At 42.7% G+C, this 26712-nt stretch overlaps 1 protein-coding gene across 6 annotated transcripts in view; it reads left to right on the plus strand.

Annotated features, from left to right (window-relative positions):
- WIZ (WIZ zinc finger) overlaps positions 1-26712 on the plus strand; it is an 85099-nt gene that overhangs the window by 20114 nt on the left and 38273 nt on the right. For 5 of the 6 annotated variants that reach the window (XM_056570829.1, XM_056570827.1, XM_056570825.1 and 2 more), the window contains exons 4-5: positions 2164-3677; positions 9940-10173. In XM_056570829.1, coding sequence (XP_056426804.1) covers positions 2164-3677; positions 9940-10173 — 1748 coding nt within the window. The remainder of the gene's footprint in view (positions 1-2163; positions 3678-9939; positions 10174-26712) is intronic. The other variant, XM_056570824.1, reaches the window with a different exon arrangement.

Raw genomic sequence — 26712 nt, forward strand, 5'->3', positions numbered from 1 at the left:
AATCGTATTGACCCTCAGAATAAAGAACACATGTCATTTTTACCATAAATTGTACGGCGTGAAAACGAAACCTTCCAAAATTAGCAAAATTGCGTTTTTCGTTTTAATTTCCCCACAAAAAGTGTTTTTTTGGTCGCGCCATACATTTTATGATATGAGTTATGTCATTACAAAGGACAACTGGTCGCGCCAAAAACAAGCCCTCATACTAGTCTGTGGATGAAAATATAAAAGAGTTAAGATTTTTAGAAGGCGAGGAGGAAAAAATGAAAACGTAAAAATTAAATTGTCTGAGTCCTTAAGGCCAAAATGGGCTGAGTCCTTAAGGGGTTAAGGGACAACTTTGTAACAGATCCCACCCCATGGCTTTATACATAATCTACACTGCTCACTACTGATTTATCATGCCTTCCTGCTGCTAATTCTCATAGTTCAGCAAGATCTCTTCTGTGTGTATTGTGTATGGTAGACACCATAGTCGTTGAGTTCCTTCCACAATCTCTGGGAGAACTGCAAATAATTCATGAAGCCTGCAGAGCAGAAATCTTTTTAAAAATGGCATACGAAAGTTATATAAATGTCCAGAAATAGTGCTTCTTCTAATGTACACTCAAAGTGCAGCTATATCCTGAACATTTTCCTGCAAAAAAAACTGGTGCTCTTTATAAAAAACTTTTGGTACATTTGAAACGTTTTGAATGTTCATGTCTGGGTGCGGAGATGCCCACCGATCAGGAGAACAAGCTTGGGAGGATCACTCTGCTAAATCCTTCTATTCCTATCCTTGCTGCAGGAGACAGGCCCATAATCTTACTATAGAATCAATCTCCAGCATGGAGGAAAGATGCATGGAGAGAAGAGCTTCGCTAAGTGTTCCTCCCCAGTTGTTTTGTGATCAGTGCGAGTCAAAGCACCTAGACCCTCAAACTGCTCATAAAGTTAGTCATAAGTTGTTTTTAAGTGACAGTACCACTTTAAGATAAATGTTGCACTGAACCTGTTGATTTCAGTGAGACTGGTTGTCGAAGGGGGACTTGCATATGTTGGGGATAGGAGGATTGGGCATGTTGGATTTCACTGCTCACTCCTTTGTTTCCACAGGTGCTGCTTATTGTCCTCTCCCTTATTAAAATGACCTTTGGTTGGAATAGCAGTTGACTGAATAGTTGTTGTGTGACAGCTGTTTCAGGTGTATGGGCAGTGTGTGGCTATTTACACTCATTAACAACAAAAATAATGCACCCAGATGGAAATGTTGGATTGCAGAAAAACTTGCGCCCAGTTTTCCGCATGCCATTTAGTCTCAGGCATATATGTAAATATTTACAGATGTGGGCTGCTTAGACACTGGGTAATGCCACAAGAGGGTGTGAAAGTGCATCCTCCCCTGCCCTATAAAACTGCTCTAAGAGGCTTCTTTTGGGTAGTGTACATCTTGGTAAGAGATCATGGACTACTAGCTACTGGTGTTATGATCTGGGGAGCCATCTCAAAGTACAGGCCGTCAACGCTAGTAGGTAGTTATATGAGGGTCAGCGATATCTGTAGGACATCCTGGGGCCACATGTGTTGCCTCTTATGGCTTCAGCTGCCATTTTTCAGGAATGTCTCCCCCACATAGTATCTTTCTAGGCCTGCCTGGATTTATCGCCAATTGAGCATTTATGGGACAAGCTGGGACACCAGCTTGAGCAATCTAAGAGTGTACAGTATAGGATTCACATGCCGGTTGCAACATTTTAGGGAAACTATGCCACAGGATGCCATACGGAAACCTGTATGCCTCCATTTGCAACCGTATCTCATCTTGTATTCAGGCTAGAGGCCCCCAATGGGGTACTAGAAGCTTCTTTGAATTATCACTTAAATATATTATCATTACATTCATACACAGAAAGTTTAACTCTGTTCCAGCTACTCGTTCTTGGTGCATTTAAAAAAAAAATTTTTTTATATCAATAAGTGTACATGAGATGTCCCCACTTTTTACCTAAGCCATTTTCTTGGGCATGACCATGTTAATAAGGACCGGGTATTATGTGATTGGTTAGAAATCTGTAACCGTTTTCAGTATTTTGTTGCTGGGAAAACATTGTAGTTAGCATGAAGTCCTCCTCGAATTACACACAGTTTTGCTTATTTTGTCTGCCTAATATCTTACAGCCCAGATCAAGACCACCGTTCATCTTCTAAATATACTCTTCCACCACCTGACCATCGCACATTACACCATCTTGGGTCTCACCAGGCTGGCACCAACACCACACCTTGGGGGTATTCAGCTTCAGATGCTCATGATGAAGAAGTTGAAAGGGAATCTGATGGAATGACTTCAGAAGATCAGTACAGAAGGTACGAGTGGTCTTCTGGTTTGGATGATGTAGAAGGACATTCACAGTTAATGATGATCCGAACAGACCCACCGCCTATTAACATGCCAGCTTTTAGAAGAGCCCTGCAGCTGGGAAGAGCTCATGAGGCCTGGCAAGGCGGAAACTATTCCGAAGAGGATGCACATGTAGAAGTGGAAGAGGAGGAGGAAGATGGTTCAGTTTACACCTGCATCGAGTGCAACATTTACTTCAAGAAAAAAGCCCATCTTTTGGAGCATATGTTCCAGCACTCCCAGGAAGGAGAAACAGAGGGGGTGCAGGCAAGTGAAGGATCTCACACCTGTGGGGAATGTGGAAAGGCATTTATAGATGAGGAAAGTCTGGAGTCTCACCAACATCTTCATCAGGAGTCTAGACAAAAAATAATGGAAGAAATTAGTAAACTGGAGAATTTAGCAGATGAAGGACGTGATGCCCGTTTGCAGTGTCCCAAATGCCTCTTCGGCACAAATTCTTCCAAAGTTTTTGTACAACATGCAAAGACCCACGTGAGGAAGGTCAGTGGGGAGACTCGGGGAAATCCAACATCTTTCAGACAATCTTCTGAAATTCTAGAAGGAGGCAAAACCACTGAAATGGCAAATGAAGGTATGTGGAAGAGTCCAGAAGCAGAGGCTACAGCTGAACAGGGATGGAGATCCAACTTAGACAAACCTGGAGTGCAGGGACCCAGTAAAATAAAGAGAAAAAATTTGGCTAGAGAAGACTCTGAAAATTCTATACCAGAAAGGCTTTATACCGAGGGAGAGAATAGTAAGTCTACTAAAGCTTTCCGACTCCCAGAGGCTGCTGTAGAGCTAAAAAGGAAGTTTACAAAAGCCCTGCGATCAGCTGGAGGATGTGAGGAAGACAAGAGGCAGCAGTTAAGAGATCAGGTTGCTGTAGTCATCCTGGAGAATATTGGAGCCAAGAAGAAGAAACCTAAGGGACATCAGCCTTTGAGTTATGGAAAAAAGCTTACAGCAGGCAACAAAGGACCACTGTCACGTTTCGAACGCCGCCTAGCCAGTGATGACTGGGAAGATGCGGAAGAGGATGTACCTCTAGATGCCCTCTTAATGGATCCCAAATATGCAAGCCAACTCGAAGCCCTTGGGCTGAGGAGTGAGGAAAGAGAGTGTCCGTATTGTCCAGATCGGTTCCACAATGGGATCGGTCTCGCCAATCACGTCAGGGGCCACCTGAACAGAGTGGGAGTAAGCTATAACGTACGGCACTTCATATCGGCAGAAGAAGTCAAGGCTATTGAACAGAACTACTCCTTCCAGAAGAAACGCAAGAAAGGTAAGACAGGCATGCATGCTGGTCATTGAGCATACCTAAAGTTTTTATGAAGATATTAGTATGTTGATGTAGGTTAATATTGTCAAAGCCGACAAGCTGGCTCTATAAAACTATACATTTAATTTTATTAAAAATACAAGCATTTCTTAAGTTCTGCCCTGTGCTATTCCTCAGTTATTCCTCCTGGAATTGTATGAATAGTTGTCCATAGGATTGTGAGTGTCCATAAACATTGTCCAATCAGCACTGACACACCCCACTGATAATGGGGAAGAGTAATGTCAGACTGTTCACATATTTCCAGGAAGATTAACAAATGGGTAGCACAATACAAAGGTCTAAGAAAAGAAAATTTAGAATTGTTTGAGGATTTAGTTTTTTGCTAAAACGAACTGCTAAAAAAAAAAAAATTAAAATAGAAAAAAGTTGGTTCATTGCAGAAATGGCATGCTTTTTTTTTTATAAAGCTCTGCCTTATTCGAGCAGACTGGATTGGTGCTGTTTCTGAAAGGAGACAGTCATGCTTTTTTTTTATTTATTTTTTATCACAATTATCCCCAAGATTCATATTCTTAAAGGGGAGTTCCACTTTTTTTTAAACTGTTTGCAGCATACCATAGTAAGTACAGCATATGTGTTGTGGAGTCATTTGTGAATACTTACATTTACTTGTCTTTTACCATGGAAATTTCTTCTCCATTTATTTCTAAAGCTAAATTCATGTTCAGATGACTTTTTGTTACCAGAGAGCAGTGCATTATGGGAGTTCAGATAAGTTATACAGTTAGGTCACATGTCTGACAGTGGATATTCTCTTCTGCCTGTTTCCATAGGATAATTTTTCAATGCATTTAAGCTGTTAAAGGGAAAGTATTGCCTAGATTTTCTTTTTGGCCCTTAGGAACAGATACTGAAAAGGTTATTTTTTTTGTTTTTTGTTTTTTAAATCAGATTCAGTTTTCTAATATTTTTTTTAACTTTATTATTTTTTTTTTGTACTTAAGAGAAATGCTTTATAGCAAGCCCCGCCCCATGGACATAGGCAACAATAGACAGGAGGAGATTACTGGGCGGACTCTGTGGTCTGTGCAGAGGTCATTCTAAAGAGAGGGGGAGGCTGAGCTATAAGCTTCATCTATTGTCTGCTCTATCTACGAGTATCACCTTTTACTGTAGTGCTAAACAGATCACTTTCCAGCAGCCTCCTTCTTATCATTACAGACAGAACAGGAAGTCTCAGCTTAGTATTTGGCCTAGTGGCATGATTTCTTGATTTTATAATTCAAGTGTTTTCGGAAGTGGAATTTCCCTTTAACCTATATTTTTTATGAATAGTTTTATAGAGTCAATTTGGGCATTTCATCTGATATATGAACATTTGATATTGTTTTTAGTGTAGTTTGTCTTTTTTTTAAATATTTAATGGAATATTGTTGTATCTGTAAAAAAAAGTATATTTTTCTGTAATGGCTATAATACATATTTATTATAGATATTATAGAAAAATGTCACGTTTGTTGCAGATTGCTGATGATCATTTTGTCATGTTATGCATTGAATACCAAATTAAGTATTATGTATGGGGCTCCATAGAGAACAATAAAATAGATTGTGTAGTCAGGATACCTGTGTACAGGGAGGTATGTGTGCAATGTATGTATCTCAGGGCTAGTGGCTTTTAAAAGTGGAAAAACTAGTCCAGCTACAAAAATGAGCATTTCTACCTTAAAATGAATACTGATATATTGCTTTATACTGGGGGCAAGGACTGAGGGGAAGGTGCATGACACAGGGATCCTACCTGTTCTAGAGAACCCTGACCAACTGTTGGTATGTTTTGTATGACGTTGGAGAGCGAGCATACAAGCTTGGGTCACAATAATTGTTGGATCATTGATTTTATGGTGAAAGTGACTTTCCATAGATGGTGGAGAAATGGAGCGAGTGAGGCAGATAGAAGAAAAGCAAGCCATATGTTTAGAGGTCATGGGTCTGACCTGATTCCATGATCAACATGGAACATCCCCAGAAAATACAAATAGCCTCCAGTGGAGACTTTGGGCATGGGCACATAAGAGAAGATTTATCAAACTGTGTGAGAGACCAAATAAAGGGATTTTTCCACAACAACCAATCACGGCTCGGGTTTCACTTTTCCAGAGCTTGTTAGCTGAGCTGGGATTGGTTGCTGTTAGAAAATCACTCCACTTTTTCTCTTACACAATTTGATAAATCTGGGCCATTAAAAGGGGTACTCCGCCCCTAGACATCTTATCCCCTATCTAGGATAGGGAATAAGATGTCTGCTCGCAGGGGTCCCCAGCGGCGGATCTCTCCTTCAGCACCCCCGTTCATGAGCTGCAAGGAGCCAAGATCGCTCCATGGCTGATGACGGGCGATACAAGGGACGGGGTATCGTGACGTCACGGCTCCATATCTTCGTGATGTCACGCCCCACACCCTCAATGCAAGTATATGGGAGGGGGCATGACGGCCGTCACGCCCCCTCCCATAGACTTGCATTGAGGGGGCAGGGCGTGACATCACTAGGGGGCGGTACCGCGCGTCACTATACTCTGACCCCTGTATCGTGAGTCATCAGCCACTGAGCAAACTTAGCTCTGCACAGCAGATAACTTGGGGGGACTGCAGGGGATAGGGGATAAGATGTCTAGGGCGGAGTACCCCTTTAAGTTTACATTGCCAAAAATGCCAAATGGAAATCCAGCCTAAAGCTGTTCATTCACATGACCTGCCAAGTTTGATGGGATCTGCTTCATACTTATGGGGCCTCCCAACTTTTTCTTAATTGCAGATGTCATGGCAAGGAATGGTCTGGCATGTGGGATTTCAATGTGGCGGACCCTTTTGCTCTTGGGAGAAGTTTTTGTCTGCAGCTTACTCCTCTCTCCCCATTCAGAAACCATGCATGCTCTGTTATACAGAGAGGATCAGAAGAGAGAACTATTGTCAGAACATTTGTGTCTTAAATGTATGTCCAGCTTTAAATCGTGAGAATTCCCCTGGGGGCTAAAGAGAGTGGAGGAAATGGTAATGTTGTGTCACTTTCCTTGAAGAAGGATAATATTGTTAAAGGGGTACCCCAGTGGAAAACTTTTTTTTTTTTTTATAAATCAAGTCAACTGGTGCCAGAAAGTTAAACAGAATTGTAAATTACTTCTATTAAAAAATCTTTACCCTTCCAGTACTTTTAAGCAGCTGTATGCTACAGAGAAACTTCTTTTTCTTTACTAATTTCTTTTTTTGTCTTGTTCACAGTGCTCTCTGCTGACACCACTGTCCGTATCAGGAACTGTCCCGAGCAGCATAGGTTTACTATGGGGATTTTCTCCTGCTGTAGACAGTTCCTGATACGGGCATCAGGCATCAGCAGAGAGCACTGTGGACAAGGCAAAAAATAAATTAAAAAAGAAAAGAATTTCCTCCATAGCAAATAGCTGCTCAAAAGATTTTTTAATAGAAGTAATTTACTAATTTGTTTAACTTTCTGGCACCAGTTGATTTAAAAAAAAATAAAATAAATAAAAAATTTTCCTCCGGACTACCCCTTTAATGCGGATGGAAATTTTTATGATGTACCTTCCAGAATTGTAGAGGTTTTGTCTTGGTTAGACATTGACAAAAGGAATTCTATCCAGCCCAGGGGAGATGGGGAGAAGGTTTCATGTGTGGGTTTGAATGGAACTCATGGTAGAGCAGGAATTGTGTTCGCCACCAATTTATAATGTATAGCACCAGTGTTGAAGGACCTAAGATCAGGTAAAGGGAAGTCTTCCTTTGTCTCAGAATGGCTTAGTAGAGATCTGGGAATTCTAGCAGGTTTACTGTGCCTTCCAATATAATCTTGGTGAATAAAGACCTAAGCGACAAGATAGTTGGGAGAGATGCTTAAAGGGGTACTCCCGTGGAAAACATTTCTCTTATGTCACGACCACAGTGCTCTCTGCTGTCCATTTTAGGAACTGTCCAGAGCAGGAGAAAAATCCCCATAGCAAACATATGCTGCTCTGGACAGTTCCTAAAATGGACAGCAGAGGTCAGCAGAGAGCACTGCGGTCGTGACATAAGAGAAATCCAGAAAGAAAAACATTTTCATTGTAGTATACAGCCCCTCAAAAAATACTGGAAGGATTAAGATTTCTTATTAGAAGTAATTTACAAATCTGTTTAACTTTCTGGCACCAGTTGATAACAAAAAAAAAAAGTTTTACCACTGGAGTACCCCTTTAACATCCCTAAGAATGGAGCAATGTCCAATCGATTTAAGCGATTTTGTCTAGGAGACTATGGGGGAGATTTATCAAAACCTGTGCAAAGGAAAAGTGGTCCAGTTGCCCATAGCAACCAATCAGATGGCTACTTTCATTTTGCAGAGGCCTTGTTAAAAATGAAAGAAGCGATCTGATTGGTTGCTATGGGCAACTGGGCCACTTTTCCTCTGGACAGGCTTTCATAAATCTCCCCCTATATCTGTCCTAAATTTGCTGAGTATAGGAAGAAAACTGCCGTAAACAATCTCTCTCCTCACAAGGATTCCCTGAGAGGTGATTGAGTCTCTTGACCTCTTAAACCTGAAGCAGCCTTGCGTGTCCTCCTCTAGAAAGGAGGGAAGAGAAACCCCCCATATACATTAGACATGTGTCTGCGAAATCAGTCGGGGGAGATAAGGATCGGGTGTGTTGAATTTCAACTGTCTCACCCTTTTGTTTTCAGGAAAATAAGCCATCACCAAAGGAGTCTGGCATTAGCTTACCTATTTCTCTCCATTCAGAACACATGAACGCTCAGCTTAGTGTACATGTACATGAGGGACGGGTCAGGAGAGAGAGCTCCCGCCAACCAAGTATTTGGCCAAAGCTATTGGTTGTGTACGGTCAGCTGTAGAGCCCCTGACTTTTGGAATGAGAATTGTGATTGTTCAGCTCCATGGGCAGATTAGGTATAGAGATTCAGGGAAAGGATATGATCATCTGTATGTTCCACAACTTTTAGATGGCTTTAGAGTATTTTGGCAATATCTGGTTTTTACAGGTCAGACAGGAGGTTCTAGACAAAGTATGAAAATATAGGGGGGGGACACTGCACCGCCCTGCAGGGTGCCAATGGAAATAGAGACAGGTTAAGAGGGATGGCATTTTTTTTCTTTTTGCTTTTTTTTTTATCTCTGTGTCATGCATCTTGCCCCCATGCTTTAGACTAGGTATATTTAAGTTTTGATAAATCGAAGTATGAAGCATGTGATGTCCTTGGTCTGAAGGCCAGGGTGGGCTGGTAGGCTCCAAATCCTCACCTGAGTAGTTTTGCTGCTGAGCCTTTGGCTACCCGTGATTGCATTTAACAATAAGCCCCATATTGCTTCCACTACACTACAGTCATTCGGATCAGAGACCAGGATTGTTTCATAAGTGAACCTAGTCTTTATTTTTAGGTGGAAATGCTCAATTTACATAGAGAAATCAAAGGTTCCATAAGGTGAGGGATGTATGCTTAGGAAGGGGTCTAGTCTGACTAGTTCATTGCTTATACAAAACTGCTGCATGAGGTACATGAGGGCCATTGTGGCACCCTAATAGGCGAGCAAAGGACATATAGAGCAGTGATGAACACTGAAGGTCAGGCAACTGAATAGCTGAACAGTGTCTGGCATCAGCCTGGATGAGGCACAGTTTATCTTGCATATGAGCCACTCTGGTATGTAGGACACTTTTTGCTATAATAGATTGAGTGTTATAGAGGAGGATGGGGACTATGCTAGGTGGAGAGAGTGATCTGGGGAGGAAGGTAGGAGGGCTAATCTAGGTATGGTGAGTTTGAGATGAGGAGGATGGTTGGGGTCTATGCTAGGTGGAGTGAGTATGCACTGAGGAGGATAGTAGAGAGCTATGCTAGGCGAAGTGAGTAAGATCTGAGGCTACACTTCATGGAGTAGTCCAGAGCTCAGGAGGCTTGGGGAAAGTTAGGTGGAGTTAGTGTGAGCTGAGGAGGAAGGAAGGGGGCTATGCTAGGTGAGTCTGAACTAGAAAGATAATGGGTTACACAGTAAAGTTATAGTAAATCTGATCTGACAAGGGGCAGGGTAAGCTAATAGGTAATTACAGGATGAAGGTGACCCCAGCTTTGTAAAGGAGTCTGGTTGCCTCATTGGTTAGCACAGTTAGAATAAGGTGAGCAGGGTCTAGTTGCAGAGGAGGCCGGGTGAGCAACATTGAGACGCCAGGTGATGTCATCTCCCCCTCTGCAGTGGCGAACTTCGACCCCAGTACCTTCAGCCTGATGCGGTGCGAATTCTGTGGTGCTGGTTTCGACACTCGTGCTGGCCTCTCCAGTCACGCCCGTGCCCACCTGCGAGACTTTGGTATCACCAACTGGGAGCTCACAGTGTCTCCCATCCATGTCCTTGCTCGACTGCTAGCCCGCTCACCCGGTCATCCACTGCCACCCTTTCCACCTTGGCACCAGGACACTGATACAGACGGTAAGAAGCCTTTGTGCCTGTTTTACAACATCACTGATGACATCATATTGCATCATCACCAGCCTGCAATCAGACCCAAGTGTGTATCCTGGCTTTTTCCCTTGTACCTTTCTCTAACTACCTTACCTGTTGCCGTGCATTGTTCCCTTCTACCCTTGATCTCCACTTGCAGTGATAATGTCACAAGCTCTTGCATTGCTGGTGGCATCATCACATGGCCGTCCTCCTGCTTCATCCCTGGCTCACAGAAAATTAAAGATTTACAGCCATTTTGGAAATCATAGGCATTTTATTAAATTATTAATATGGAAAGAGTGATAGGATGTCCAGATAAACCCTGTCTTTGCTGAACATTTAAAAAAAAAAAAAAAAATTCTAAAAAAATCAGTGTGGAAAATAAAAATTCCAATTCTTAACACACCCTAAGAAAGTGTTGATCTGCTGGCACTAAAAGGCTTGCCCATTCACACTGTCCCAGTGACTTTCATGACATGGGACAAGGTTTATAGGTTTATACTGACTAGTAGGTCATATTGTTATCCTCATAAAAATCTGTACCACAAAGGCCATCTGCATGGAAATTCTGCAGAACACCTGTGTGCGCATTTTACATTAAACTTTGCAGTGTAGACTGGGAAAGAGTCTGCAAAGGGTAACGGACTTAAAGGGAACCTGTCACATTGAAAAAGCAGTTCAGTCTGCACGCATTTTCCTTTCAAAAACAGCATGATGTAGGTTGGCATTTTTCAGGCAGTTTGTGGTGGTTTTCTCCCATAGTGCTCCATTTTTTTCTTTTGTTATTTTTGTTTGGTGTTGGGGGTGTCGTCATTCTAATAGAAATTCTAGAATCAAACATGATTTGATATGGAGAAAATAGTTTGGCAATTTTTACTGGAAATTTACTAAACAATGCGGTGGTCTTTGTGTGTTATACATTTTTGCTCTACAGTAGAACTTTCTTTTACTCTAAGTATATGTGTGTAAGTTATTGGTTGCCGGAACCTGTCCTAGAAGATCCATAGTTATTTCTCATTGACTGAGATGTCACATATAGTATCCATGTACTTGTGATGAAGGTGAGGGGGGCAGCAGCTGAGCACTGATCAAATAAACTGTACTTGGTATAGGGTAGTAGCTTGCTTTAGAAATACCACTATGTTGCCTGCACCGTAGGTTTACTGCTCTCATGTATTTTGCCTGAAGCCATAGTAGGACACCCATTCGATTGCATGGGGCCTCTGCTGTAACCCTGTATGCTTCAAGTTTTGGGGCATGCCACATCTACCAATTGAGTCTGTCGCCCATTGTACCGGGCAAAGACCTGTAGCTTCTGTTATAAACCAAAGCCGCAATAAAGATGTGAGGAGACATAAAGGACTTTCCGGCAAATACAGTTGATGGCTTATTATCAGGATAGGCTGACACCTGGCTCACCCACCAATGAACTGTTCGGCATAGTCGCACAACTGTGCCGAACAGGTGCCAAGTGTGGGCACCCTACCACTTAGTTATTGCCTGTGCCTGTCTGGAGGATAGGCTGTCAGTTGTATTTGCACAGAAAACCCCTTTTTAACAGATGTCCAAATGAGTCCAGAAGTTATCTAGACAGTGATAACTTCACCTCTACACCACCATAATGATGTAAAGCAATGCCATCAGTAGATGTAGACTTTTAGCTTTAGTTCAACAGGGTTAACAAAAATCTTGTATTATCCATTTACAGCCATTTGTTTACATAGTCCTTCCATTTTCACAGTTCGTTGCATAAACTTTCATAAAAATAAATAAGGATTATGGTTAATACCAGAAAGCAAATACTTTAAAAACAATAGAACAAGAAAGAAACAATGCGGGGGCACTCACGTTTGAGGTGATCAGGTAGGATTCTTTATTTTCTTAATGCAAATAAAATCAATGCATAGCGGGGCGTCAGAGGACGATAGCTATTTCATGCTGCTCCCGGCACTTCTTCAGGTACCCTGAAGAAGTGCCGGGAGCGGCACGAAATAGCTATCGTCCTCTGACGCCCCGCTATGCATTGATTTTATTTGCACTAAGAAAATAAAGAAGCCTACCTGATCACCTCAAACGTGAGTGCCCCCGCATTTTGTTTCTTTCTTGTTCTATGTATGGACTTTTGTTTCCTTTGGCGGGTTGTGCACCAAGGTGCGACGGAGAGAGGGCTCCGAATTATAGCCTCACTGCTGAGACCGGCATATCTGATTGCTAATCAGACGCATACATCCACACCAAAGCAGTGCCAGCCATCTGATGTTCGATTGTTGACTTTATAAACAATGGCTGGCTGAAGTCTGAAATGCGTGGAGATCACCAAATGCTTTGTTTCCTCCATTTGCCTTTACCGCACCTGCCTTTAATCGCTGGGTTTTTCTGCTTCAGTTTTGTCTTCTTGCCCAATCAGGTTGATGTCAGATGATCAAAATGTTCAATTTCTTTAGTTTGCTTTAAAGGAAAACGGTCACCCCTTCATCCACACTATAACCCGATACACCTGGTCACGTGAGCGCTCGTGCCTACTGAGTGTTCACCTGAACGGCGCCTAAGAATATTTAAATCTAGCCGACGGGCCCGTCTCCAGAGCGCAAGTCAGAGCTGGAAGAGGGGGACCTTCGGAGGATCAGGGCTCTGGACTGCAGGTAGGTATAGCAGTCCGAGACCCCGCATCGGTCTCCTGTTCACCCGCACTATAACCCGGTGTATCAGGTTATAGTGCGGGTGAGCGGTTGACCGTTTCCCTTTAACCCCTTAACGACGCAGGACGTAAATGTACGTCCTGGTGAGCTGGTACTTAACACACCAGGACATACATTTACGTCCTATGCATAACCGCGAGCATCGGAGCGATGCTCGTGTCATGCGCGGGAGGTCCCAGCTGCTGATAGCTGCCAGGGACCCGCCCGTAATGGCGGACATCGGCGATCGTGCGGATGTCCGCCATTAACCTCAGATGCCGTGGTCAATACAGATCATGCTATCTGCAGCATCGCGGTACTTTGAATGGATGATCGGATCGCCCACAGCGCTGCCGCGGCGATCCGATCATCCATCATGGCAGCGGGAGGTCCCCTCACCTGCCTCAGCTGCATTCCTCGGGTCTTCTGCTCTGGTCTGCGATCGAGCAGACCAGAGCAGAAGATGACTGATCATACTGATCAGTGCTATGTCCTATGCATAGTCCCCTATGGGGACTATTAAAGTGTAAAAATAAAATTAAAAAAAGTTTTAAAAAAATTTAAAACCCCCCTGCCCAATAAAAACGTAAATTGTCCCATTTTCCCTATTTCACCCACAAAAAGTGTAAAAAATAAAATATATATATATATATATATTTTATATACATATTTGGTATCGCCACGTGCGTAAATATCCCAACTATTAAAATAAAATGTTTATAATACCGTACGGTGAACGTAAAAAAAAGGCCAAAATAGCTGCTTTTTTTAAAACCTTTTATTCCCCAAAAAATTTATAAAAGTATTAAAAGTTTTATATAAGCAAATATGGTATCTATAAAAATTACAGATCACGGCGCAAAAAACTTAGCCCTCATACCACCGCTTACATGGAAAATTGAAAGCTATAGGTCTTCAAAATAGGGGATTTTAAACGTACTAATTTGGTTAAACAGTTTGCAATTTTTTTTTTTTAAGCGCAACAGTAATAGAAAAGTATGTCATCATGGGTATCATTTTAATCGGATTGACCCAAAGAATAAAGAACACATGTCATTTTTACCGTAAATTGTACGGCGTGAAAACGAAACCTTAAAAAATTGCAAAATTGCGGTTTTCTTTTTAATTTCCCCACATAAATAGTTTTTTTTTGGTTGCGCCATACATTTTATGGTAAAGTGAGTGATGGCATTATAACGGACAGCTGGTCATACAAAAAAACAAGCCCTCATACTAGACTGTGGATGAAAATATAAGAGTTATGATTTTTTGAAGGCGAGGAGGAAAATACTAAAACATAAAAATAAAATTGTCTGAGTCCTTAAGGGGTTAAAGGGGTACTCCCCTGGAAAAGATTTTTTTTTTTTTTTTAAATCAACTGGAGCCAGAAAGTAACAGATTTGTAAATTACTTCTATTAAAAAATCTTAGTCCTTCCAGTACTTATCAACTGCTGTATGGTCCAGAGGAAGTTATTTTCTTTTTTAATTTCCTTTCCGGTCTGACCACAGTGCTCTCTGCTGACACCTCTGTCCATTTTAAGAACTGTCCAGAACAGGAGAGGTTTGCTATGGGGATTTGCTCCTACTCTGGACAGTTCCTAAAATGGACTGAGATGTCAGCAGAGAGCACTGTGGTCAGACAGAAAGGAAATTCAAGAAGAAAATAACTTCCTCTGAAACATACAGCAGCTAATAAGTACTGGAAGGATTAAAATATTTTTTTAATTTACAAATCTGTTTAACTTTCTGGCAACAGTTGATAATTTATTTTTTATTTTTCAAGTGGAGTACCTGTTTAAGTACCGGTATATCACAAAACAATTCCTACGCAGAGGGAAATAAGTAAAACAGAAAACTAGGAAAAAGTCATGACAATAGGCGGCAGGGGGCACCAAAAGACCCCTTGCCAAGAGGGCCACAATAAAATAACATAACGCAAATGCCATCTGTAAAACGGGAAAATCCAGGCACAAAGAAAGGATTAGAGCGGGGATCGAGGGAGACTGGGTAATTTTCCATCTATAAGTGCCGTTTTATCAGTATTTGGCTGAATGTGAGCATAAAGTCTCCCCTCTATACACTTCATAATCCATCCTGCTCCATCTATACACAGCCACATCATCAATGAATACCAGTGAGCCAGTCCCATTGGCACCATACATGCCCATGTCATAACATCACCTCCACCATGTATAACACATGATGTTTTATACTTTCCCACCATTCTGGTCAATGTCATTTTGGTTCCATTTGCCCAAAAAATCTTGCTCCAAACCTGGGTCGCATTTTTTTTTTGTTTGTTTTATAGATGTTTTCTGGCTTTTCTGTTCTTGAGTGATACCAGTAGATTGTATAAATAATAGGAAAGAGCTAGGCTGCTTTAGGCCGCGCCATCTTTCCTCTAAGCCCCACCCACTTTCAAAAAATTCCAAGTACAATGTAAAACTGCTTTTTATAGGTTTGGAACTTTGTATACAAGCCATAATAATTATGCTCCCCCCTGTCTTCTCTTGGTTGAATCTTCCTGCCCTTTTCTTCCATGTCCACTTATGTACTGAGTTAACCCTTTAACAACCCAGGACATTAACATTTTTGAATTTACATTTTTTTTCCTCCCCTCCTTCTAAGAGCCATTACTGTTTTTCTGTCTACAGACCCATATGAGGGCTTTTATTTATTTATAAATGTGTTTTTTTTTGTGGTAACCACACCCTTCATTTTACCATTAAAGGGGTACTCCGCCCCTGGCATCTTATCCCCTATCCAAAGGATAGGGGATAAGATGTTAGATCGCCGTGGTCCCGCTGCTGGGGAGCCCTGGGATCGCCGCTGCGGCACCCCGCCATCATTACTGCACAGAGCGAGTTCGCTCTGTGCGTAATGACGGGCGATACAGGGGCCGGAGCAGCGTGACGTCATGGCTCCACCACTTGTGACATCACGGCCCGTCCCCTTAATGCAAGTATATGGCAGGGGGCGTGACGACCGCTGCGCCCCCTCCCATAGACTTGTATTGGCGGGGGCGGGCCGTGACATCACGAGGGGCGGAGCCGTGACGTAACGATGCTCCGGCCCCTGTATTGCCCCTCATTACGTGCAGAGTGATCTCGCTCTGTGCTGTAATGATAGCATGGTGCTGCAGCAGCGATCCCCGGGGTCCCCAGCAGCGGGACCGAGGCGATCTAACATTTTATCCCCTATCCTTTGGATAGGGGATAAAATGTCTAGGGGCGGAGTACCCCTTTAAATGAGGTCAAATTGAAAACAAATGCAATTTTATAATACCAAAGTTGTGTCGTTTTTGTTATATTTTACTACAATTGAGTCTTGGCATTGAGACCCGACTGCTAAAAACTTTTTACATGTCTCTGACACTTATTTAAATTGAAATTTTCTTACCCCTTTAACTTAATTTTATGTTTCCATCTACAGAGCTATATTGGGACTAATTTTTTTGTGCCTTAATTTTTACTTTTAGAGGTACCATTTTGCCATTGATCTGACCTTTTTTAATCGCTTTTTATTCCATATTTTAGTGACTTTGGATGTGGTTAAAAAAATCCTGCAACTCCTGCCATTTTGATACTTTATTACGTAACGTTTTGATTACGTGTTATTTTAATAGTTCAGACATTTTCACACGCAACAAAGTGATTGTGTTTTAGTTTAAAAAAAATAAAAATGGGGGTGACTTTAATTTTTGATATGGGGGTATTTAAAACTAAAATTTGTGTTTACACTTATGTACAAGCATACATATATACTAAAAGACCATGATTGGTTCTGTGAGGTTACACATCTGTAACCTCCTGATGGCCACCCGCTGAGACCGGACAATGGGGGACACCTCATACCTGCACCTGACAGTGTAGATGCTGTAGGCGCTCCCTGCTGGGCCCCAAATTATTGTAAACATCCAGATCTGGGGGAGGCCTCTAGAAACTGCCCTTTTCAGGTACTTAAGGACCTGAGTTAGGAGTGTGAAAAGAGTATTCAGGTAGAGCTAGTACGGAGGTCATGCTCGAGCCATTGCTTTCTTGGAATAATTGAAACGCCATTGCCTTAAAGGGGTACTCCACTGCCCAGCATTTGGAACAAAGTGTTCCGAATGCTGGAGCCGGGAGCTCGTGACGTCATAGCCCTGCCCCCTGAGGACGTCACACCCCGCCCCCTCAATGCTAGTCTATGGCAGGGGGCATGATGGCCGTCACGCCCCCTCCCATAGACTTGCATTGAGGGGGCGGGGTGTGATGTCATGAGGGGGCGGAGTTATGACGTCACTAGCTCCCGGCTCCAGCATTCGGAACAGTATTTTGAGCAGCGGAGTACCCCTTTAAGGCCGTGTAAGTTTGAATATACAGTTGATTTTAAAGGGGTACTCCGGTGGAAATTTATTTATTAATTTTTTTTTTTAAATCAACTGGTGCCAGAAAATTAATCAGATTTGTAAAGTACTTCTATTAAAAAAAATCTTAATCCTTCCAGTACTTATTAGCTGCTGAATACTACAGAGGAAATTCTTTTCTTTTTGGAACACAATGCTCTCTGCTGACATCATGACCACAGTGCTCTCTGCTGACATCTCTGTTCATTTTAAGAACTGTCCAAAGTAGGAGAAAATCCCCATAGAAAACATATGTTGAGATGTCAGCAGAGAGCACTGTGCTCGTAATTCAGCAGAGAGCACTGTGTTCAAAAAAGAAAATAATTTCCTCTGTAGTAGTCAGCAACTAATAAGTACTGGGAGGATTTTTAATAGAAGTTATTTACAAATCTGTTTAACTTTCTGGCACCAGTTGATTTAAAAAAAAAAAAATAAATAAATAAAGTTTTCCACTAGAGTACCCCTTTAAAGCCAACATCCCGAAAAGGTTTGAGAACTTTGCCATCTCCTGTGGCCAGTAGGTAGAGTTTACCAGTGGCCTGGTGTGCTGCAGCATTAAATGCCCCACTTATATTGCCACCATCATGTGATCAGGTGACACAGTACAACAAACCACTAGTTTTGTATGAAGTCTTATAATAATCCATTTTTAGGCCTCATTCCCACATACTAATGAAGCATTAGGCCAAAACCACTTCCTTTTGCGTTCACCAATGGCCATGCGATGTTGCCAATACTTGATGAACGCATAGGGGCACAGTTTTGGCTGCATGTGGGAATGTGCCCTTATTTTATTTTGGTATACCGTAGTCTTTGTGTTGTCACATTATGGCACTGAGCGGTCTAATGCTTTTTAGCAATGACCTACACCTTGTAGGCCCCCAGGTTATGGGACATGTCTTGACCTAGGCTTGGGAATGTAAGAATCCCAGAATCTGTCACCTTATCGGAGGTGTCATCTGGTTTCATTGTTTTATTAGTAAATTTTTTGATGGTTTTTAAATGGGTTTTGGCTCAAGTGCCCTTGGTTTTTGAACTTCATAAACATGCTGTTATCTTATTTAGTTGTGTACAGTTCTATTGTGTGTTGGTGAGCTGACTGCGAGTCGTATGTTTACACAATTGTTGAACCTCGTTCATATGTATTAAGTGGCGTTAGTTTTTTACATCATGAGATAAAGCCCCTGGATTTACATTTATGAAGACATCTCTGGATTTTAGGCTAGATTGTGACAACGATAGGCCTTCCTCCTTGAGGATGTTCTTGAAGAATTGAATTCATTGCACAAAAAGTAAAAGATAAAAATATTTGTAAATAAAATGTGTGCAAAAATATAGTGACCAATTCATAAATACTCAACACTAATAAATAAAAAATATTAATATATTAATTGTATGTCAAATTTATACCTGTATAAACTACAATAAATGTACACATATATTGCCCTAGTGACCAGTTCATAAATAAATATTAAATAAAAAATTAACCATGACCCACAATAAACATTATGACTAAACGTTTCACATAATGTGATCATAGATGAATATATATCAGAATTCTTGAAATATAGGTGAACCAAAAGTCATCATGCATAATTGGTATGAATATTGGTGTGAATATCCTACGATGTGTCATCTGGAAATAAAGCTGCAAATGTATCAAATGTCACAGGTTGTCTGAACAACAATAACAAAAAGAAAAAAAAATAATTTAATATACCGTATATACTCGAGTATAAGCCGAGTTTTTCAGCACGATTTTTCGTGCTGAAAACACCCCCCTCGGCTTATACTCGAGTGAACTCTCCACCCGCAGTGGTCTTCAACCTGCGGACCTCCGAAGGTTTCAAAACTACAACTCCCAGCAAGCCCGGGCAGCCATCGGCTGTCCGGGCTTGCTGGGAGTTGTAGTTTTGAAACCTCTGGAGGTCCGCAGGTTGAAGACCACTGCGGCCTTCGATATCATCCAGCCCCCTCTCACCCCCCTTTAGTTCTGTACAGTACTCGCCTCCGCTCGGCGCTGGTCCGGTGCTGCAGGGCTGTCCGGAGAGGAGGTGGTCCGGTGGGATAGTGGTTCCGGGCTGCTATCTTCACCGGGGAGGCCTCTTCTAAGCGCTTCGGGCCCGGCCCCAGAATAGTCACGTTGCCTTGACAACGACGCAGAGGTACGTTCATTACCAACGTACTTCTGCGTCATTGTCAAGGCAACGCCTCTATTCCGGGCCGGAAGCGCGGAGAAGAGGCGCCCCCGGTGAAGATAGCAGCCCGGAACCACTATCCCACCGGACCACCTCCTCTCCGGACAGCCCTGCAGCACCGGACCAGCGCCGAGCGGAGGTGAGTACTGTACAGAACTAAAAGGGGGTGAGAGGGGGCTGGATGATGTCGAAGGCCGCAGTGGTCTTCAACCTGCGGACCTCCGGAGGTTTCAAAACTACAACTCCCAGCAAGCCCGGACAGCCGATGGCTGCCCGGGCTCGCTGGGAGTTGTAGTTTTGAAACCTCTGGAGGTCCGCAGGTTGAAGACCACTGAGGGCGGATGATGAGAAGAGGATGATGAAGGGGGGGTGTGGGATGATGACAAGAGGATGATGAAGGGGGGGTGTGGGATGATGAAGGGGGGGTGTGGGATGATGACAAGGGGATGATGAAGGGGGGTGGGGATGATGACAAGGGGATGATGAGGGGGGATGTGTGGGATGATGACAAGGGGATGATGAAGGGGGATGTGTGGGATGATGACAAGGGGATGATGAAGGGGGGATGATGACAAGGGGATGATGACAGGTGATGATGATGAGGGTCTGGATGATGACAGGCGGTGATGATGATGAGGATGTTAATGACGGGTCTGGATGATGACAGGGGGGGATGATGTATTTCCCACCCTAGGCTTATACTCGAGTCAATATGGGATTTTGGGTTGAAATTAAGGGTCTCGGCTTATACTCGGGTCGGCTTATACTCGAGTATATACGGTAATACATTTTCATAACTAACCCTAAAGGACTTAAGCCCACTCACTTCTACCTGAAAATTTAAACCTAGCCCAAGTATGTAAATTAAAACACTATTAGCAGTGAACCTACAGAAAGCATGAAAAATTGTATCTTCATTTAATCCCAAAGGTGATGTAGTCTTCAACAACGCAATCCACTCACATTCTGAATGAGTTGTCTCCAATGGCCAATATATCCTACCCAGAAATGTCGAGGTATAGGTTGAAGTTTTTCTATACCTTCTTGATCCTATAGTTCCACTCTGTATGTTCACACGAGGAATAATTTCAGTCAGTAAATTATTGCCTTCTGTCATTTTATCCATCAAGTGGAATTCGAGCAGAATTTCCATGAGGGAATGCAGAGGAATGAAGGAGGAGGCTATTCAATTCCACTTTTCTGGATTCTGCTTGAATTCCACTTGAAATGGATTTAGTCAGGAAAAAAAAAATCCCATTGACTTCAATGGGCTTCTACTCAAGGATTCCGCCTGAAGAATGAATTCTGCTAGCAGAAATTCCTCAGTGTGAACAGGGCAGTGGGAAGTCCATTAAAGTAAATAGAACTTTCATTGTAATATGATTTCGAGCAGAATTACTCGAGTAATTTCCTCTCCAGTTCCTCAGTGTGAACATACCCTTAGGCTGAGTTCACATTGTGGAATTTCTGGGCAGAATTTCTACTGGAGATCGAGCCGGCAGCACTAGGATCACGCTGACTACATTGCCGTCCCCATAGATGGCAATGCATTTCTGAGCAGATCTCCCAAAAGATCCACCCGGAAATGCATTGCAGTCTATGGGAGCAGCAATGCAGTTTGCTCGGTCCTAGTGCTGCCAGCTCGATCTCCGGCAGAAATTTTCCAGGAAAAACCCAGCTTTGATGGTCACAGGGGACAAAGTTTTTATCTACAGCTTCTAAACAAAAATCACAACCAATGTGGCAAAGGACATTCTAAACCTGTTCGGTAAACTGTGTATGGCTTATCTAGTTATAGAAGAATCTCCTGACCTCATGCAGGATATTAGAACCATGATTAAGGATGGAGCCTTTCAGCTTTATCAAATACTTCCCCTGACTCTATGCCAAGTCCCCCCCAGTAAGAAATCTAAGACTGTTTCCTTCTCTGAATCTAAGGACAATTGTTCGTTGTTCGAGGTGGAGGAGAACATAATGAAAGTCCCACAGAGGAGGAGGATGTGGACTTCAAAACATATCTTTTTAATGTGGAAGATACTGAGGAACTTATGGCTACCATAGATTTTTAAGGAGTCCAACTATTCACATGCTTGCCTTTCCTGTACCTAAAAATATTCACAAGGTTATCATAGGTGAATGGGCAAAATCAGAAAAGAGTGCTTTTCTGCCAAAGAGTTTAAAAAGTGCTACCCCTTTTTAAGAGTGAGAAATGCCAGGTTGGGATATCCCTGTGGCAAAAGTTGCCAGACGTACCATCCTGCCCTCTGAGCATTCTACCCATATTAAAGACCTTATGGACAAAATGTCTTCTCGTTCTTTGGCTTAAAGGGGTACTCCGGAGTAGAAGAAATGTCTTCAACTCAACTAGTGTCAGAATTTTATACAGATTTGTAAATTATGTCTTAAAAAAAAAAAAAATCTTAATCCTTCCAGCACTTATCAGCTGCTGTATACTACAGAGGAAGTTGTATAGTTTATTCAAGTCTGACTACAGTGCTCTTTGCTGCCACCTCTGTGTCAGGAACTGTCCAGAGCAGGAGAAAATCCCCATAGCAAAGTATACAGAGGTGGCAGCAGAGACTACTGTGGTCAGACTGGAAAGAACTATACAGCTTTCTCTGGAGCATACAGCAGCTGATAAGTACTGGAAAGATTAAGTGATCTACAAATCTAACTTTCTGGCCCCAGTTGATTTGAGAAAAAAAATTATTTCCTCCGGAGTATCCCTTTAAGTCATTGTCTGGAAATATGGCCTCGAAGTATAAGCTGTGCTTCCTCTCTTTATGGTCTTCAAGATCCTGGAAAAGGGTTTCCTGAAGAAAAATCTAGGGATAGAAACCCTTCTTTTTGCTTTTCTTGACAACCAGACCAAATGGGTAGAGGAGGTTAGATAGGCGTTGGCCCTATAAAAAGGGAGGAACGGAAGGAATTTTATTTTTGACCCCAACAGTAGAGGTGCTGCCTCAAAGTAGTGACTCAATGTGGGTAGAGTATCTTTTTACCCCTACTTGAGATGACCTAATCCACAATCCTTGGATAGTCGAGGTAATCTGGAAAGGTTATCACATAGCATTTAATTCTCCCCACCTTCAAACTTTGTGATAACACTTCAAACGTCAACAAACTTGTCTGGAGTGCAGGATCTGATTCGGTAAGGAACAATTCATTCAGTTTACTGAGGGAAGGGCATTAAAGGGGTACTCCGCTGCTCAGCGTTTGGAACAAACTGTTCCGAACGCTGGAGCTGGGAGCGTCGTAGCCACACCCCTCATGACGTCGCGCCAGCCCCCCTCAATGCAAGTCTATGGGAGGGGGCGTCACGCTATTTCTATCCAGGGAGGATATCAAAAATTACTTAGTCATGCAGCCTCATCCTAGTGGCTCCACTATAGCTTAAGAGGGCATAGTCCTTCGTTCTGAAGGTTCTGTCCCAGGATGATCATCTTCCTGGTCTTTCAGGATGTCCTATCTCAAGGCCCAGTTTACACTTACACCCAGAACCTACACCTCGACGTTGAGAAGTCCACGTTTGTAGATAGGGGTTTCACACAGAAGGTTATTTATCAAGGCCACAGAGAGAATTAGGCCAAGGTAGAGGAACCTTTGCCCAGCTAGGTATTTCAGTGTAGTTCTGGAAGGTCGTTCTTTTTAACCTTTTGAGCTCCGGACTCTTAAAGACAGTATTCTTATAGGCAGTACAATGTGCCTGCAGAGATAGTAAGACCCAGGTCTTGTCCATCCAAGAACCATAACTGAGGATCTTCTCTTTTAGTTAGATCCAAACTTACTACCCAAAGTTTAATCTTCATTCCATAGATCTCAGGACATTGTAATTCCTTCTTACTTTGGTAATCCTAAAAAATTAATGCGAAGGAAACTTCCACAGCTTGGACGTAAGGCTAAGTTTCCGCTTGTTTTTTTTTTTCCTGGCAGTTTTTTGAAAACAGCCACTACAGTTTTTGAGCCAAAGCCAGAAATGTATTCAAAAGGAATAGGACATATAAAGGAAGGACTTGCACTTCTCCTCCCTTTATGGATCCACTTCTGACTTTAGCTCAAAAATTGCGGTGGCAGGACTCCAAAAACTGCCAGGTAAAAAAAAGAAGTGGAAACTTAGTCTAAGTGCAGCAGTTCTCCATTACAGTGGAGGAAGGACACAAATCTTTTTCTTCTGGTTGCAGGTCCTATTTAAGGCTTCCACAAGCTGTATATCTTGATGGGTCAGGTCTATTATTACTGAGGCCTACAGAGCCTGGGGTAAATCTCCTCCCCCAAGGTTAGAGCCAATTTGGTCAGTTTCTTCCTTTTTGGACAGAAAGGGCTTCTGTTGAGCAGATTTATCTTTCAGCTACCTGGAAAATATCCATACCATTATATATTGAATGTATTGTCCAGGATATGGATGTAACGTTTTCTCTGATGTTGTCTCTCCATAAATGTTCTTCGATACTTTCTCAGAGGCTGTTTGTTAGTTTCTCACATGGGTTGCTTGGCTCATTATAGTGTTTTCACCTGTTAACGTTCCCTTACCAAAGACTGCTGTATGACCATGTCTGAATACAGCCTACGGCTTGGTCCATAGACTTATGCAATATTTTAAGGCAACTGGATAATGCAGTCAGTTTTGAGTCTGCTGAAAAGAGCATATGGCCCGAAAAGTGTTAGCAGTGATTCAGTTTGGCCTATTGGAATGAATGGCATCCAGTGCCCTCTATTAGGATGCATTCACACATTTCAGCCAGACAGCAGTCGGATCTGTCGGGCACCGGACCTGTGCTGCATTTCATTAATTTGAATGTGGAGTCAGATTGATTTAACTTGAGTCGGATAGTGACTCTGATTTACTCTTTTTTGCACCATGTCCGGTTTTGTGGCTGGACTGAAAGCCATGGTACGCCGTTGCACATTTAAATGAATGAGATGCAGCGCAGGCCCTGCAGGGATACGGCCACGGCCCATTTTGAAAGTTCCCCACCGTCTGGCTGAAACGTGCTGTGAAATCAGTATTTGTAAACCAGAACCAGAAGTGGGTTCACAACAGGAAAAAGGGAAAATCTTTCCATTACAGTTTTACTCTGGGTAGGCTTCACTCCTGCCTTTGGCTTACAAATACTGATAAGAAATACTGGCCGTATACTGCTGTGTATATGCAGCCCAAGGCTAAATTCATATTGCATTTATTCATACATTGCCATAGCCTTGCTCTGCTTTCCTATCCAGTAAATAGAAGGTATGATGTCGCCTTTTACCCTAACGGAGGCCACACAGGACACACTTTAGTTTGTGGCCTATGGCTTCGTTCAGCATATGATGAACGTGTTCTCTCAAACATGGTATGAATGCTGCCTTAGTTTTCCTCTCATTGGAACAATGGACACCTAGTGGACCCATTGCATATAAGTGAGTTTCATTGGGTGGTGTGCAACAGATCCATTACTGTGTTGTGGCTTCTGTTTATAACAGGCAAAGAAGTGGATGGGGTGAGACCTGTGCACTAGGGATCAACCGATATCGATTTTTTTAGGGCCGATACCGATAATCTGTCACCTTTCAGGCCGATAGCCGATAACTTATACCGATATTCCGGTATAAATTATCGGCTATTTCAACACCCACTCACCCCCCCCCCCCCCCCCCCCCCCGGTGGGGCAGAAGCTGTTGCAGATCAATGATTTAAAGCGGGTGCTTTAAATCAATGAACTACAGCGGCTTTTGCTGTGCCATGGACCGCCGATGCCCGCTTCTCTCCCCCTGCCTGTCCTGGGGTCCTCCCTAGTCTAACCACCACAGTTGCCCCATCGCCGCCGCCGCCCCCATCCTCTGCCCACATGCCCCATTGCCCCCTCCCCGGTGTTATAATTACCTGTTCTCGGGGGTCCGCGATCCTTCTGCTTCCGACGTCACTCATCATTCCACAGCGCAGAGCAACAGCTCAGGAACCAGAAGGATCGCATTATTGGCATATCGGCAAGGTAATTACCGATAATGTCCAAAATCGCGATTATCGGCCGATTAATATCGGCAAAACCGATAATCGGTCGATCCCTACTGTGCACTATATATCTGTGTCTCCCTTTTTAATTTGTATTGGATGAGATAGAAAGGCTTTCAGTTTTTGGATAGCTTCATGGTAGTAAGGGTAGGTCCACACTGCATTCCTACCCCTGTTAATTGAATCTGTCAGCATCCTGGGAAAAACAGGATGTGACCTATACTGTTTAATGGGAGCAGCGGACCTAACTTTTGAAATAGGGCGTATGTCCTGAAAAGGAGTTACTAGGTGACCGCGTTCAGCCATAGAAGTGATTGGGGTTGGCTACTTATGTTAACAGTATATGTCGGCATCCCGTTTTTGTCGGGATGCTGGCTGATATGGTACCCGGTGGCAGGAATGCAGTGTGGACCTACCCTTAGGCCAGTGGTCTCCAAACTGTGGCCCTCCAGATGTTGCAAAACTACAATTCCCAGCATGCCTGGACAGCCGTAGGCTGTCCAGGCATGCTGGGAATTGTAGTTTTGCAACATCTGGAGGGCCACAGTTTGGAAACCACTGCCTTAGGCAGTCATTTCGTTTTTGAAAAGCTATAGAAACAAAAGGTAACTTCAACCAAAAATAATAGAGACAGTTTTAGATTATGCCAGACGAGTACTGGTGTAATAAAAGGTTGTGTATCCCATATAACCTAACAATATGTAAAAAATACTGGGGGTACACACTCCTCAAGCCTGGGCTTGAATAGACCGGTGGTATAGTGATCTAACCATATGAGGTATAAGATATAAAATGACAGATAAAAGGCGTCCACTACTACTTTACAACAATTTATTATACAATGTATATCACTTATTGTGGTGTCTTCTGCAGGGCCCTTGCATCAGACAAACCACAATTATATGAAATAAGATAAAATCATATAGAATTATTATGTAAATGCTCATTAAAAAAAAATCTTGTAAATGTCCATAAATAAATGCTCTTTAAAAGTTCATATGATAAGAGTACCCCAATTGGCAAGTCCATTAGTAAGTGATACACTAGTAGCCCTATATATGTACAGAACGGGGCTTCACCGCACTCTACTAGCGGGATGTAGTGTCTATCAGTTTGAGATAACAAAGTATTTGTTCGGTAGTCTCTTGCAGAGATACTAGCATTGAGCAGGGCCGATGAACGTCAGGCTAATGCGCTCTACAGCGCTGGAGACCCCTTATCAGTTGCCCACTGTACCCTGAAGTAGTGCTGGGCGGTATACTGGTTCATAC

Source organism: Hyla sarda, chromosome 4, assembly GCF_029499605.1.
Source record: "Hyla sarda isolate aHylSar1 chromosome 4, aHylSar1.hap1, whole genome shotgun sequence".
Taxonomy (NCBI): Eukaryota; Metazoa; Chordata; class Amphibia; order Anura; family Hylidae; genus Hyla; species Hyla sarda.